General features: G+C 40.5%; 1 protein-coding gene across 2 annotated transcripts in view; it reads right to left on the reverse strand.

Moving 5' to 3' along the window:
* The window catches only part of LOC147700366 (uncharacterized), a 379926-nt gene that overhangs the window by 146688 nt on the left and 217810 nt on the right, over positions 1 to 15428 (reverse strand). The window contains exon 4 of one of the 2 annotated variants that reach the window (XM_086935723.1): positions 5057 to 6736. In XM_086935723.1, coding sequence (XP_086791849.1) covers positions 5057 to 6736 — 1680 coding nt within the window. Of the gene's footprint in view, positions 1 to 3311; positions 8157 to 15428 lie in introns of those variants that run through there. The other variant, XM_086935721.1, reaches the window with a different exon arrangement.

Raw genomic sequence — 15428 nt, forward strand, 5'->3', positions numbered from 1 at the left:
TGTTCAATTTGAATTACAAGAAATATCACCAGGATAATTGTACCTGGGTAAGTTAAACCGTTCAGTTTGAACTAAAAATAACCAAAGAACCCATCCAGCCGACATTTCTCCTCTTATAGTGAGAACCCGCAGGGAGTAGAACACGAGGTGTCTAGATAACAGTAATTAGACCTCCCATAGCATTAGGGATGTATTCCATCCCTGGCATTCTGTTAACAAAATGAATGCTAAGGAACCGTAGGGTGCTTGTAAAGATGTTCATAGTTACCAAATATTAGTATAAATCTAGAAATGTTATTAATATCTATGTGCAAATGTACGAAAATATGGGCCTAACGTTATGTATCACTGTATGTTTTCAGAGTAGAATAACTGAATCGTGAACGAGTCCTTGAAGAAGGTGCAAAATAAAGAGGCACCGAAACGCTGCGTCAACACTTTTTCGTTCCCATGTCCAATTTAATTTTAAACCTAAATCATTGTATAAATGACAGTATAATGTTTTAATAGTAATCTTTTAAATATGTTTTTTTGTGTTTGTAAAATCCTATGATAAAATTTGAAATCCTGTATATGTTGTTACTTATTCTAATTTGTTTTTACTTTGCCTTTTTAATAAATAATTGATCAATATTTTTATACAAAATACTACTGTTTCATGTCTTTGTTGATACCTGTGGGCACCATTCGCATTCAAGTGTAAATTTGGTAACTAATGTAACACTACAACCTCCTTGCACTCCTAGGGAAGACCCCATGACCAATTAGTGATCTGATTGATAGTGAACCCAGGAGAAGGAACTCTGATTTTTTGATATTGTTGACCCAATCCTTTTCCTGATAAGAAAGGGTAGATCCCAGATAACCTTTTTTTTAGTTTAGTATATCAAGCCACCATAATGGTACATAGTAACACTCTCTCCATAAAAGAGCATCTGGCTAAGGGACACCTTACCAAGTAATTGTCATGTACTTGTATGTGTACTGGTCCCAATCCAGAATCCCCTTTGTGCTACCATGTAGAATTTAGAGAACAACGACAGGAGTACACCCATATACCCAGTTGAGAACTGGGCGATGAATGTAACATGGACAATATCTCAACAGTTAACATTCAATTTACGCTATTATATAAGTATGCACATATAGTTGCAAAAGGAAAAGAAAAGAGAGACTCCAAAGTAGAAGAATGTGCCAATGGCACTATGTATTTTGGAAAAAGTGTAGGCAAACAACAGTATCAGCACTGTTTACACTGAAAGTATAACCAGAAAACACTTTGTGCACATATGTGCTTGTGACACACAAGGTGAACGGCGCAAGTGACAAGTGACACAGCGATAAATGGCACAGAGTGCACAGTGGTGAAATATTTACAAAGAACTTTAGGTTCACAATAAATTATTTACATGCGATTACACAGACATTACCACTATGTGAACCAGAGGCAAGCACTGAAAGTTGCCCTGCGACTCAACAACTTTTCGACCCTTAGTGAGTCAGGGTCATCTTCAGGACCAGGTTACCGTAGCATAGGTGCCGATGGGGGAGTAAACCAGGAGAAAACAATCTCTGGTGATGGGTGGGGGGGCCAGTGAGCTTTGTGTACTGCCAGCTAGAGTACACAGGAGTAAGAACACCTATTTGAAGCGAAAAAACATCCCAAGGAATGGGAGGAAGGATGATGACCAACAGAAGTCCTGTGGGTGTGGAGGGGTTCAGCTGCGGTCTGGCGAGTTGTGTGTATGGGGGCTGAGGGTAATGCGGCGGCCCAAGGTGGGAAAAACACAATGAGTTGGAGTCAAGATTGAGGAGTCCGGGGGCCGGCCGTTAGTAGGGCATGCGGTCCAATAGCGAGTCCAGGTCAAATCTGGATCCTGGTGGAGCTGGTGAGGACAATCGGCGTGTGTCCGATTCACAATCCTAAACCATTACAAAATATGTCGGGCATCTGAGGCTGCTTTAAGTATTACTGCCACCTCATCACGCTCCTTGAGATGGGCTCTTTGATTTTATTACACTAACTACATCTAAAGGCAATAACTAATAAATATTCAGGGGAGAGCTGCTCTTTGTGCAATTGTGTAAATGACAAATCTTGAGAGAAACAATTGTCAAAATGCAATGATGCAATACATAGCAACCAGCACACTCAAGACCGGTGAATGGAGGGAATTACTCATTCTAAAAACTTTTCCAGGAACAGATCTTTCACATTGTTTGATGTCTTTGACCCAGATATCTTTCCTCCCTGTATGCCTCAGACCCTGAAGTGGACAAGCAAATAAAGTAATGCAAAGAAGGGAGTCATTTCATCAATGCATTAACAGGTTTTCAGATCCAATTAAAGGTTTATATTAATCCAATAATGTCTCCAAAATTGATTCATGTTCACAAATATATATGTAACACCTTGAAGTGAAAAGCTCAGTTTCAAGCATTCTTAAGGGCCAGCGATGCATTTTATGTGATATATTTGATTTCGCTCAATTGCAGAATGCGGTGGTGAAACAGCAGTTTAGAAATAATTGTAATTTCATAATTTAATCTAGCTCGCGGTCCCAGTGTTTCTGCCATACTTTAATCTAGATTACGGGATGATACTGGAATCTGATAAAGTGACCACCGTCTCCTGTATCTTTCTTGTATTGCAGATTCTGCATCATTCCGATTGCTCAGTTTTTCTCTACACATTTGGTAAATCATGTAGTAGAATGTCAACTAACCTTGTATGATAGGAGTTATCAATCATTTCTGGGCTTCATTTAGTCTTTCATAACCACATATAACCGTTTTGCCTCTATTTTAATCTGAATGATGTTTCTTCAGTATGTTGTACTTTTTACAATATGTTAAGTGATGCTTAATTGTCTAGTTTCCTTCTGCCTGCTCTGTTGCTTAAATGGTTATTCAGTTATTCTGTGTATTAGTGATTTTTCTTCTTGTAGTGGGCGTCTTCGGTAACAGTTTTCAAATGTACATTGGCAGGCCAATGATATCCACACTTACTCTCATCTCCCCAAGCTGTACAGTATTCTGAACATTTAGGTCACTGTTATTTCCTGTACCTCTGTGTAGTGTAGTCCTAATAGTACCCTGTCATGCAGGACCTATGCTGTGGGTCTGATAGTAGACTAACTCTGTACACCCCACCGCATATATCAGCCTATGGTTTGCCTACTAAAATCTCCAGCAATCAGAGAGATTCATTTTTGGCAACCTCAGAACACAATAACCTCAGACTTGTGGAAACCATATATTACTTTTCACTCAGTCACTCATGCGTGTCTGTTTTGCTCTCAGAGAGACACATAGAAGAAACAGTCAGGACATTTACAATAGGAATTTATTATATCGTTGTTCTTCTGTTAAATATATGTGCTGCTATAACTGTAACACAATAGCGGAAATATAGTATCAGCAGTACAGTGAATAAAAAGGAATGGTACAGCTCTACCATTTTTCAATAGTCATGAACATGTACATGAATATAAAATGCATTTATAAAATACAGTACGTACTCCTACGATGCCTGACTAGATGAACCTAGCATGTGTGTAGGTGCGAAAGAGCTAATAAGCCTAAGAGCCTAATAGTCTAAAGCCTAGAATCTATGAACCAAGAATCCCACTAGGATTTAGTCAAACCTCCATACCTGAAGAGTGAAAGTGTGGGTCTTTGTCCTGGACTTGAGCTGGATACCCCGCAAGGGATGGTCAGACCTCAGTCAGCTGGAGGGATGGCATATCTGAGCCGCAGCGTCTCTGGTCAGTGTGTCGGCCTCGAGGTCTCTGGTCCCTCCTGACTACTGATAGTAAAAGGTGCTGTATTTATACAGTCTATGCATGTGTGTTACCCATTGTTCAGTATAAGGATGACATTGGGGAATAAGCATTTGTACGTAGATAGGAGAGTTGAGGTATGCCCCCTGGAGAGTGTTCTCATAAATTATTCATATGTGCTAAAGATGACGTCTTAGCAAAATCAATTGGGCAGAGTTCACTCTCGTCATGAAACTAGGTGAAAGGTTTAGTCCTTAAAAGGCCTCAGTACTTATAAGGCGTTCAGTCCCTATAAGGCTTTCTGTCCTTATTTGGAGTTATGTCCTTGAAAGGCTCATTCTTATGAAATGAAGGGGAGATGATGTAGGGAAAGAATACGATGTTCTCTAAACCCATGTCAAGGTACCGATATGAAATATAACATCAGTAGACGAAGGATGGCTTCCTGTAGCCATGCATGATTCCTTTATGCCCGATCCTCTATCTGCTCTGTATCAGGTATAAGTTTTCATTGTTAAAATGCAAAATATTTAGAGGGTTTCGTGATTTCCCTGGTGTGGACGATCTGATGTCATGGGAGAGGACTTTTTTACTTGAAAGTCTTGCCACATTCAGAACATGCATACAGTATCACACTAGTGTGAGTTCTCCTTTTTACTATAAGTGATATTTCTGTAATGTATATTCAGAATATTTAAATGATTTAGTCTACAGTGACTGTCATATGATCACACTATTTAGTGAAAGACTTTTTCCAGTTTCAGCCTGATTATGAATTGCTTCTAACTTTCAGACCCATGTACTAACCCCTGTTTACTCATAGGTCGGAATTACGAGTTTAAAGGTATTTAACACATCCAATATTTATCGGACGTGTTGAATAACTCAACCTTTGTTAAATTTTGGCAGGCTAAACCTGAGGACATTTAACCACAGAAAACACACAGTATTTACTGTATCATGCGGATTTTGGGGCGTTAAACATCTAAATCTGTATGTTGTTCCCCATAAACTCATAATAGGAGCTATTTATCGCACCATATAAATACCATACCCCGTGGTATCATTATTTATTAGAGGCGATAACTACTTGTAATCAGGCTCTTAGTACAATAATATGATTTGTTTCCTTTATCTCTTCCCAGATAGTGATATATAATCTTTTTCCAGGAAAGCATTGTCACATTAAGTAAATGTACTTGGTTTCTCTGTTGTAAATAATCTTATTTGTCACTGGATCTACACATGTAGTGAAGGTGTGTGGCTTCTCAGATGACGCAACAGATTACCTTTTTGATTGAAAGGTTTATAACATACAGAGCATATATATGGTTTCTCTCCACTGTGAATCCTCTGATGTATCATCAGATTTCTCTTTCTAATAAAAACCTTGTCACATTCAGAACATTTATATGGTTTCTCCCCTGTGTGGATTTTCTGATGAACTGAAAGATGCCTCTTTTGCCTGAAAGCCTTGTTACATTCGGTACATTTATATGGTGTCTCTCCAGTGTGGATTCTCTGATGAGCGTACAGATTATCATTACGCCTGAAAGTCTTATCACATTCAGAACATTTATAGGGTTTCTCTCCAGTGTGAGTTCTCTGATGTACTGTCAGCCTTTTCTTAACAGCGAATGACTTGTCACATTCAGAACATTTGTAGGGTCTCTCTCCAGTGTGATATCTCTGGTGTACTAATAGTTCAGCCTTCAGAATGAAAGCCTTGCCACATTCAGAGCAATTATATGGTTTCACTCCCTTGTGATTGCTCTGGTGTAATGACAACCCAGATTTTATTTTGAAAGCCATGTCACAATCAGTACACTTATACGGTTTCTCTCCAGTGTGATCAATCTGATGTTGCATCAGATAATGCTTGGTTTTGAAACCCTTGTCACACTCAGAACATTTGTAGGGAGTCTCACCAGTGTGAAACAAGCGATGTATTTTTAACTGTCCTTTTGTAATGAAAGCCTTCTCACATTCAGAACATCCATAAGGTTTTATCCCAGTGTGAACTCTCTGATGTATTACCAATGATGACTTTAAAGTAAAAGCCTTCTCACATTCAGAGCACTTATATGGTTTCTCACCGGTGTGAGTTTTCTGGTGGCTGGTTAGTCCACCTATTCCAGTAAAAGATTTTTGACATTCGAAACATTTATATGGTTTCTCGCCAGTGTGATTTCTTTGATGTATTATCAGCTGGGCCTTTGTGATGAAAAACTTGTCACACTCAGAACATTTATATGGTTTCTCGCCAGTGTGTGTTCTCTGGTGAAGGGTTAGACTACCTCTAGTGGTAAAAGCTTTTTGACATTCAGAACATTTATATGGTTTCTCGCCAGTGTGATTTCTTTGATGTATTATCAGCGGGGCCTTTGTGACGAAACACTTGTCACACTCAGAACATTTGTAGGGAGTCTCACCAGTGTGAAACAAGTGATGTATTTTTAACTGTCCTTTTGTAATGAAAGCCTTCTCACATTCAGAACATCCATAAGGTTTTATCCCAGTGTGAACTCTCTGATGTATTACCAATGATGACTTTAAAGTAAAAGCCTTCTCACATTCAGAGCACTTATATGGTTTCTCACCGGTGTGAGTTTTCTGGTGGCTGGTTAGTCCACCTATTCCAGTAAAAGATTTTGCACATTTGAAACATTTATATGGTTTCTCGCCAGTGTGTGTTCTCTGGTGAAGGGTTAGACTATTTCTTATGGAGAAAGCTTTTTGACATTCAGAACATTTATATGGTTTCTCGCCAGTGTGTGTTCTTTGATGTTTTATCAGACTGGATTTTTGATGGAACCCCTCATTACATTCAGAACATATATATAGTTTTTCCCTAGTGTGAATTCTCTCATGAAATGTTAAATCACGCTTTTGTGTAAAAGCCTTATTACACTCAGAACATCTATATCGTTCTCCCCCCATGTGAATTCTCTCATGTGATGACGATTTACTCTTTTGCTTGGAAGTCTTGGCACATTCGGAACATTCAGAACATTTATATGGTTTCTTTCCAGTGTGATTTCTGTGATGTAGTACTAGCCCATCTTTTTGACTGAAAACCTTGCATTCAGAGCATTCACATGGTTTCCAACCAGTATGAGTTTGTTGATCTATCAGCAGAATTGGCTTTGTAATGAACATCTGGTCACATTCAGTGCATTTATAAGGCCTTCGTTAAGTGTAGCCTGACTTTTGTCCAATGAGAGCCATTTGTGATATAGCCTTTACCTTTGAGACACAGAATCTTTTTTTTTACAGTATGGTTTTGTTTGCCTACCATCCAATGGCTTTTTTTATTTTGTCTTAATATGCTGAGATCTCCTTAATGTTTTTCCAGATAGGTATTTATATACAAATCTCTGTCACATTTAGTGCATTTGTTTCGCCTCCCCCATTGGACCACATTATGTTTAAATAATTACATAGTTGTAATGAAATCCTAGAGACACTGAGTAAATGAATGTAGATTCTCCTGTATCTGTCCAGGTTAGTACTTTCAAGTTAGTAAAATGTAGCTAACACATATAAATGAAAAATAACCTCTCTACACTCTAAATTCTTGGTACTAATGTTACAACTGCAAAGCTGTGAACTTAAATGAGGTGCACCTTTGTCTTTGCCATGACAAATTAAGTAAATCATTTCTACTGATAGTCCCACTGTGTACAGGTGTTCAGCGAAGGTAACACCTTGTAGGCATTATTTCTGTATTCTAACTCTCTCTTAGTTCCTTTCTTGCTGGTACAAAAGTCAATATTAAGGCATTAGCTGGCACATTTGGTTTGTTAGAAGATCGCCATTTTTCTTCTCATATTCAGTGTTTATTTACATGGCAATGCTCTGGGCTAGCCTCTCACGAGGGGATATTCTGATGGGTTGCTAGAGTTGCCTTTTATGCAGAAGACATCAATAAGTAGATGTGTCCATGGTTGGTGTCCCGTGTAAATGTATACATTTTCTGTTGTTATCCAAGCTACATTTAGCCTGGAAAGATTTATTACATTCTATACATTTGTGTTGTCTTTCTCATTTGTAGGTCACTTGATTGATTACAGTTCCTTGTAATGTTAATATGTAGACATACTCAAGAGATACTCCTTACTCCTTTGTTGTGAGGTACTATGTCCCATTCATCATTCTATTGGGGTCTGCTACCAATTCTGCAAAGAAAAAGGCTGTTTGTCTAAAGAACGCACATTGGTAACAACTGTAGAGCTTCTTTAGTGGAAAATAATCTCCAAAGACTTTTTTGTACTTTTTAGGGGGTTAGTGCCTCAAAGGTTGAATTGCAATTCCTGGTGTCCATGATATTCCTCCGACTGTTGCTTTTTTTCTGGATTTCTTTCACTAAAAGGACTGAAAAATATCTAAGCATTAGCATTTCATAAGCCAAAAAAAACAAATATCAGAATTAAAAAAATCCATTTGTTTTCTTATATGGAAATGAAGTAACAAAAGCTGGGTACGCAATTGTACATTAGCATAGGAGTGGTATAAACATAATCTAATGACCATGGTATTTTATTCATGTATGAACCAAAACACTTGCAATCTAGTAACGAGATCCAGAGCACATTGTTAGTCATCCACTAACAATGTTCACAACACAAATTATAATGGACACTGAGAAATCTGCAATCCAAAGACCAAACGCATAGCAACAAACATAGGAAAAAGTGTCAAACATACTCTGCTGACAACATGGATTAAAACAAAAACCTGGAAGTGTAATCCAATTATCAGCATGTATTGGGCTAAATAAGAAAGCTTCTAAGACATTTATTTACTTATTTCAGTTATTTGAGGAGCACAGCAATATCAATTACAGTTTTCTAGTGCTAAAGGAGAGGAAGCTGCAGCCAGAGGTCAAGGTTTTATTGAACAAATAGCCACATTTTCAAAAGCTTTGTACAAACAAGGTTATAAGTAGAATTGGACGGAACTTGCGGAGCTCTAATCTGCAATTGCGTACTGTTGCACTGCAATAAGTATGTGGGCAGCAATGTAGTGCATGTGCACCATCAAGTACTCGGCTTGCACTATGTGAATGAAAGTAGTGTACATGAATGGCACAAGAGTCACGTGCACTATCAAGTACTTGCTTGTACTGGACTGAACAAATGCCTGGCACCAGTGCACGAGCAGCATCGGGTACTTCGATGGCACCAAACACACACCTGACACCGGTGCATGTGCAGCATCGACTACTTGGAGGCACCAAGCATGTCTGGCAAGAGTGCTCGCATAGCATAGTTCAGCTCCTTCCCAGTCCCAGTTGTTTTTGACCGGTGAGTGTAGTAGTATGTATGAGCCGTTGGTTTTTCTTTTTTACTGCGTGACCTCCGAGTACAGTGATGCCCAGCAAGCTACCCTGCACCCAGAGCAGAGTGAATCAGAGTAGGGGATGGGTGTCGGCCAGTACTGTGTTCCTCCTTCGCAGTTCACATGGTGCGGGCTACGGAGTGACTCCTATACTCCGGCGGTGCTTCCTCCAGGCAGCGCCCACAAGTAGGAGCAGGAAGTGAGCAGGGTACGGGGTAAAGTGGAAGCCAAATGCAGTCCGGAGGCATAGCCAGAATGTCTCAATGCTGACCATAGGCCAGCCAACCCTTTTGTCTCCCCGAAAGGGACACAGTATCCTTCATTCTTGTGAGCGGGCGCTGGTAATCTCTGACACGCAAGTGGTTGGTGGAGTTTTGCCGAACTCCGTGCTCCAAGCAGAGAGGGCAAAACTTTGCAAACTCCACCGGGGGAGCAGAGTGCATGCCCAACCCTACTAAAGACGCAGTTTAAAACTCCAACAATGATACATGGGATAGAATTAACAGAGAAAGGATATGCCAAAAACAAAGATACCTTCTAATTCATTGATCAGAGCTTTAATTAACACAGAAGCTAAGGGCCAGATTTAGTGTTTGACAGAAGGACTACCATCCACCAAATTTAGAGCTCACTGCAGGCCATGCAGTTGCTGTCAAGGTACTAAAGGTTTGGTGGACAGCCGCTGTTGGTTTTGATAGTCATTCACCAAAATTTACAACAGTTTTTGCTTTTCAAAAAGTGTGAGTTTGATTTTGGAAACAAAGAACTATACACAGCGACATCCAGGGAGTGTCCCTATGTGTTTTTTTCGTCATCCTACTGCCAGGTCGTACTGCCAGGTAACAGAGAGAAAACAAGACATCACGCTATTTACCCAAAATAAGGTGGGAAGTGCTATGCCTTTCATCAGACAGCCCCTACTCTTTTGGGCTGCCTGAGGGCACCTTCCGACAACAGAGCCAAAGGGGGCTTTGTTCACGGAAAGATGTTGAAAGATGTCACTTCTTCTGATTCTAAATAGGGTGGGAGGTGTGTTGGTTTGTGCGTTCGCCACCACTTTTGTGACTAAATACCCTCTTCTCCACCAACTCTAAATCGGGCCCTAAGATACCCGTGATCAAATGTGCACAGTACTGAATTACAGAGAAACCAATATATCTGCAATGGAATCACTGTTTCAATGGAAATTACTCTTAACCTGAGAATTTCATGACTTAGTGGCTTGCCTGCCCTTTTATGCCCCTGGTCACTGCCTGAAATGCTGCCTCCTTCCTATGAGGTGAGTTGGCTTTTCCTACTTACTCCTCTGAGCAACTACATTCATTTGTAAGCACTGTCCCTGTCCATTCTCATTTTCAGGTGACTCGGTCCCATTTCCATTCTCCACCATCTGATCAGCATCATATTATTACAAAATTGAACACCAATAAACTATCTGCAAAACAGAGAATGACGTCAAACAATGATGAGAAGTCCATGACCCCAGATCTTCTTGTATTTCTTTTTTCAGAGTCTCCACTATAAACTACCTTCTCTGTGGGCCCACAATAGTCCATGCTGCTCTGCCATTCACCCACAGAGGGAGGTTCAGCCTGACATCTGTGGCACGCAATATCATGCTTGGCTATCCGGAATCCCAGCCCTACATGCAATCTTTGCGCCTTGGAAGAGAACCAGGCGCCCTTATGCCCAGGGCGGCAACTTTAGGTTCAAGGTTACTTGGCTTGTGTGCGATTCAGGCCTAGGTATACATGGAGATGATATGATAAAATGTAGCTGGGACGGGGGGAGATTCTGGGCTACTGCTGCTGCTCATCCTTCACACCTGACAGGGACTGTAGGACATTGTGTGCAGGTAACTGCACTGTATTACTCTTCGATTTGAGCAAAATGGCCTGGGATCATCTTGCCACCTTTGCTTCCTGATAATACGTTATCCATCTCACCTAGGTTTCGCTCCCAAACTGCCCTAGTCTTACCCATGTGTTAAGTTAAGGAGTAAGAACCTATAAGTCTAGAAATGTCCTCGCATCCCAGGGGTTTAAGCACTAATTTGGCCTCCAGACAGTTAAACTCAAGACATTCTTCAAAGCCTCGTTATGTTCAGAGTGTGCATGGTGTAGCTGGAGGTATCTGAAAATCTGGGGTCAGTTTAGGCTGTACGTCTGTGCAAATAGCTCAACAGATTTTATATGGTCATTTAATCACACCTCACTAGTGAAATATCTCAATGAGATCCCAGGATTTAAAGCCTACCAGTCTTGTGACCTGACAAAACTGAGTCACATACCACAGAAAAATAAAATTTGACGCTTTGGCCAGCCATTAATTGTGCTTCAGTCCCATGAGGCACAGGGTGAGACTGATTTGCATATGGCTATGTCTGAACTGGAGTGGTTGAGTGAGCTAAAGAATGATGATGGATTAAACCCAAAACAGTTGACTGGGGGTGACTGTTTGATTTGCTCAAGCGCTCCGTCCATCATCCCCTTTGGTGTTGCCTCAAGCCAGCATAGCAAGGGAACTTGAGTTATTTGAGGGAGAGAATGGGGGCAGGGTAGCTCTATAGTAAGTGTAAGGTACCATGCTGTTCTGAGGTGTTCAGTTCAAACTGCAACGCCGGGCCTTTGCTATCCTTGAACAACCGGTCTCCTATTGTGATCCTCGTCACTGCCCCATAAACATATATCCTAATCCTTTAAAGACTTAAGTCATGGACCTCCCAGGCCCTTCAAATAGTACAGTGCACTTGTAGTTTACTACCCCAAATTGACCTGGTGACTATGGCCGGCAAGTAGCAAAAAAAGACTGACTGGAAGATGCAGGGATAATTCTGCAGGATGGACCGAAAACTAATATAAAGCCATCCGTCTCCCCATGGAGATGGGTAAGGAGGACCATATGGCCATATTCCCACAAGAACCTTGCAGCACAGAGCCATGATTAAGGTCCCAGGCCCTTTGCTGGTCCAGGGTGACTGCTGTACTCATGTATTGAAACTGGTCCTCTGATACTCAGTTGGGACAAGTGTTTCCATCTATGGAAATAGCAAATAAACTCAGAGCCATGGCAGAGTCTGCAAAGTGGTCAGTCCCACTGAGACAATCCAAGTCCATGAAGCAGACTACATGGCATCCTTGGACCTTCATCAGGACGCATATTTGCCACCTTTCAACTGTCTTTGTGAGTAATTTGCTGCACTTCATTATCCTAATTACTTCAACGAGCCTCCACAGAAAGAACCTAAAAACCCTTGAATACATGTGCCTCTTCATTTGTTTTGATAACTGCTTATTTCCCTAACGCGTGGCTCCTCTTCCTCCGGTGCTTCCCTTCCTGCATCTGTAAGAAGCTGTAGAAGGTGACTAGTGGTTATCCCATGCTCTGCACGCAGACTGCAGATTTCTTTCCTCACACGATTAAGGTAACAGATTTAACCTCAGAATATATTACAAGTATTCCGGCAGTGTTTAGCCTTGCCTGGAGAGGAACATATATGGAAAGGAAGTCCATTCCATGCCCTGGTCGTGCAGGTAACAAAACTTCTTCCACCCCAGTTAGCTCTTCTGAATTGGGGCACTACCATCATCTTTGTTCATAGGGAACGGAGAGTTTCAGTAGGGATATACTATCTAAAACACTGCCTGAGATCGCATGGTCCGCAATCATGAAGAGCCTTGGAGGCAGAACAAAGGGCTGTGAATCTAACAGTATGCCTGATTGGCAGCCAGTGGTGCTTTCTGATTTCATTTTGTACGGTCTTAAACTTAGGTATGACTTTTAGCAGCCTAGCTGCCACATTTTGCAATAATTGCAATTTATTCAAATTTTGCTGCCACATGTTCATATAATTGTAAAAACCACAGTTGATGTACAGAATGTAGAACAATGTCATACATTCACCCCAGTACAGAGATCTGGGCCTAAATCCATTGTTTTTTGCACTCCACACCACCCCAGTTCAGACATGGCCATATGCAATTCAGTCTGACCCTGTGCCTCATGGGAACAGTCCAGCCCGAACTGCCAAGCCATGCCTTCCCTGGACCGGAAACAAGATTGAGGTGGTGTGGAGTGCAAAAAAACGATGGATCTAGGCCCAGATCTCTGTACAGGGGTGAATGTATGGCATTGTTCTGGATTCTGTCCATCAACTGTGGTTTTTGCACATGTTCATATAAGCCATTGCAGTTATCAAGTTTTGACAGGATGAGGGAGGTTATTACTATTTTTTGACAGTCATGAGGCAGTAGATGGAATATCTTTTTAATCATCCTTAGAATCAGAAAGGTGGAAGAAGTCACAGCATTCACTTGATCCCCAAAGATGAGATTACTATGGATTACTACTTCTTTGTTTTTTGCTTTCTTAACTAGAGTTGGAAGAGTACCTAATTCATCTGGCCACCATCTAGGTGACCAAAAGTTGGCGTTTGTTCCCAAAATAACCACTTTGCTTTTACCCAAATTCAACTTTAGACAGTTTTCACTCATCCAAGTTTTTACTGACTGCATACATTCATGGAATTTGCCTCCTGTATCCGTTTCCTGGTTTAGCAGCAGTGACATCACTATTTCTGTGTCATCTGTACAAGATATTAATTGAAATCCATATGATCTAATCAATTGCGCCAGAGATGACAAATACACATTAAATATAGTAGGGCTAGGCATCTAAGGGCCAGATGTAGGAGACCAAATACCGGTCGGTAACGGCCGATTTTGGCCGTTACCAACCGGTATTTGGTGTTAGACATGTAGGGGGCTTGAGATTTACAGAATCTGTAAATTTGCCGATTCGGTAAATCCAGATGTAGGTGGCACAGTAAACAGTGCCACAGGCCCTTAAGAATTCGTTATTTACCACCCAATACTATTGGGTGGTAAATAACGAATTCCTGTGTTCATGCACATCTGTGCATGTACACCTGTGCCATACATGCCCTTAGGGCATGTATATGTGCCACATGGCACACAAGGCAGAACCAGGGGTGCTACAGGGTGTCAAAGTGACACCCTGTTCCCCTTGGCAATTCGGTATTTTTACCGATTCGGTAATTACCGAATCAGAATTTGCCATTGATAATGGCAAATACCAATTCGGTAATTACCGAATTGGTAAATACCAAATCCTTTTTTTTTTTTTTTAAGTTTTTATTGTAAACAAGCTGACAAGAGAAAAATACATATATATATCCAGGACATTGAAAGCATGAGAGAAAATAATTAAATTATACAGCAGATAAATAAGTAATTAAGGAACACAAAGAGTATCATTAAAGACAGCAGAAGATCATATACATACAAATTTATGGAGCATCAGGAAGAAGCAATTAATACATTTCATAATAAGTCAAAAAAATAGAGTTTGACGAAATCATATCATGTTAAGCAGCGAGTTCCCCAATTTCTTTCGAATTTAACCAGTGAGCGGCCACCCCTTATGTTTGCTAGGGCAAGTTCCATGGAGTATATTTCCATTACTAAAGCCCACCAATCCCAAACGGTAGGTGGATCCGTGGCAATCCAGGCTCTTGCAATAGTTAATTTAGCACAGGAAATTAGTATGGTTGCCAAGGAAGATTGTGAGATTGGGGAAAGATGGCAATCTAGCAAAATTAAGGGAGCGGTAAAAGTGGGCAGCGCAATCTTCTTAATTCTACAAATATCTTGAACCTCCTCCCAAAAGGTCTTAAGCTTGGGGCAGGAAAATAACATATGAACTAAATTTAGCAGCTACCTCAGAGCATTTAGGGCATTTTGTACGATCTGTAAAATCAGGATTAGGGGACCACCTAGAGATTCTTGCAGGAGTGTAATAGAGCATACAGGTTGTTCTAAACTGCTGTAGCCTAAGACTAGAAGATCTAACTAACTTGTTAATATTAGACAAAGAGTTCTCTATTTGTTTTAGAGTAACATTTGAGCCAAGTTGGGCCCCCCATTTTTCCGTTAGTTTAGACAGGTCATTTGTTTTATATTTTAATAGTAGTTTATAGGCCCCACTAATAACTGATTTGGTTTTTTTGGAATATAAACATGTCCAAATGTCACAATCTGTAATACTTCGAATCTTTTTTTTTGTTAATTAGAAAATCATGAATCTGTAGATATTTATATCTAGCATTTTCCGGTAGATCATATATAAATTTCAGCAGATTAAAGTCAGCAAATCCCTGTGGGCCATATAAATCGGCCAAAGTATTAATTCCCTTCTCAGCCCATATGTTATTAATATTGTCAGAAAATACTCTTGGGAGACCAGGATTGCCCCATAATGGTAGCTTTGGGTGAAAAAATGAAGTCC

The sequence above is a fragment of the Lissotriton vulgaris genome, chromosome 8 (genome assembly GCF_964263255.1).
Source record: "Lissotriton vulgaris chromosome 8, aLisVul1.2, whole genome shotgun sequence".
NCBI classification, from domain to species: Eukaryota; Metazoa; Chordata; class Amphibia; order Caudata; family Salamandridae; genus Lissotriton; species Lissotriton vulgaris.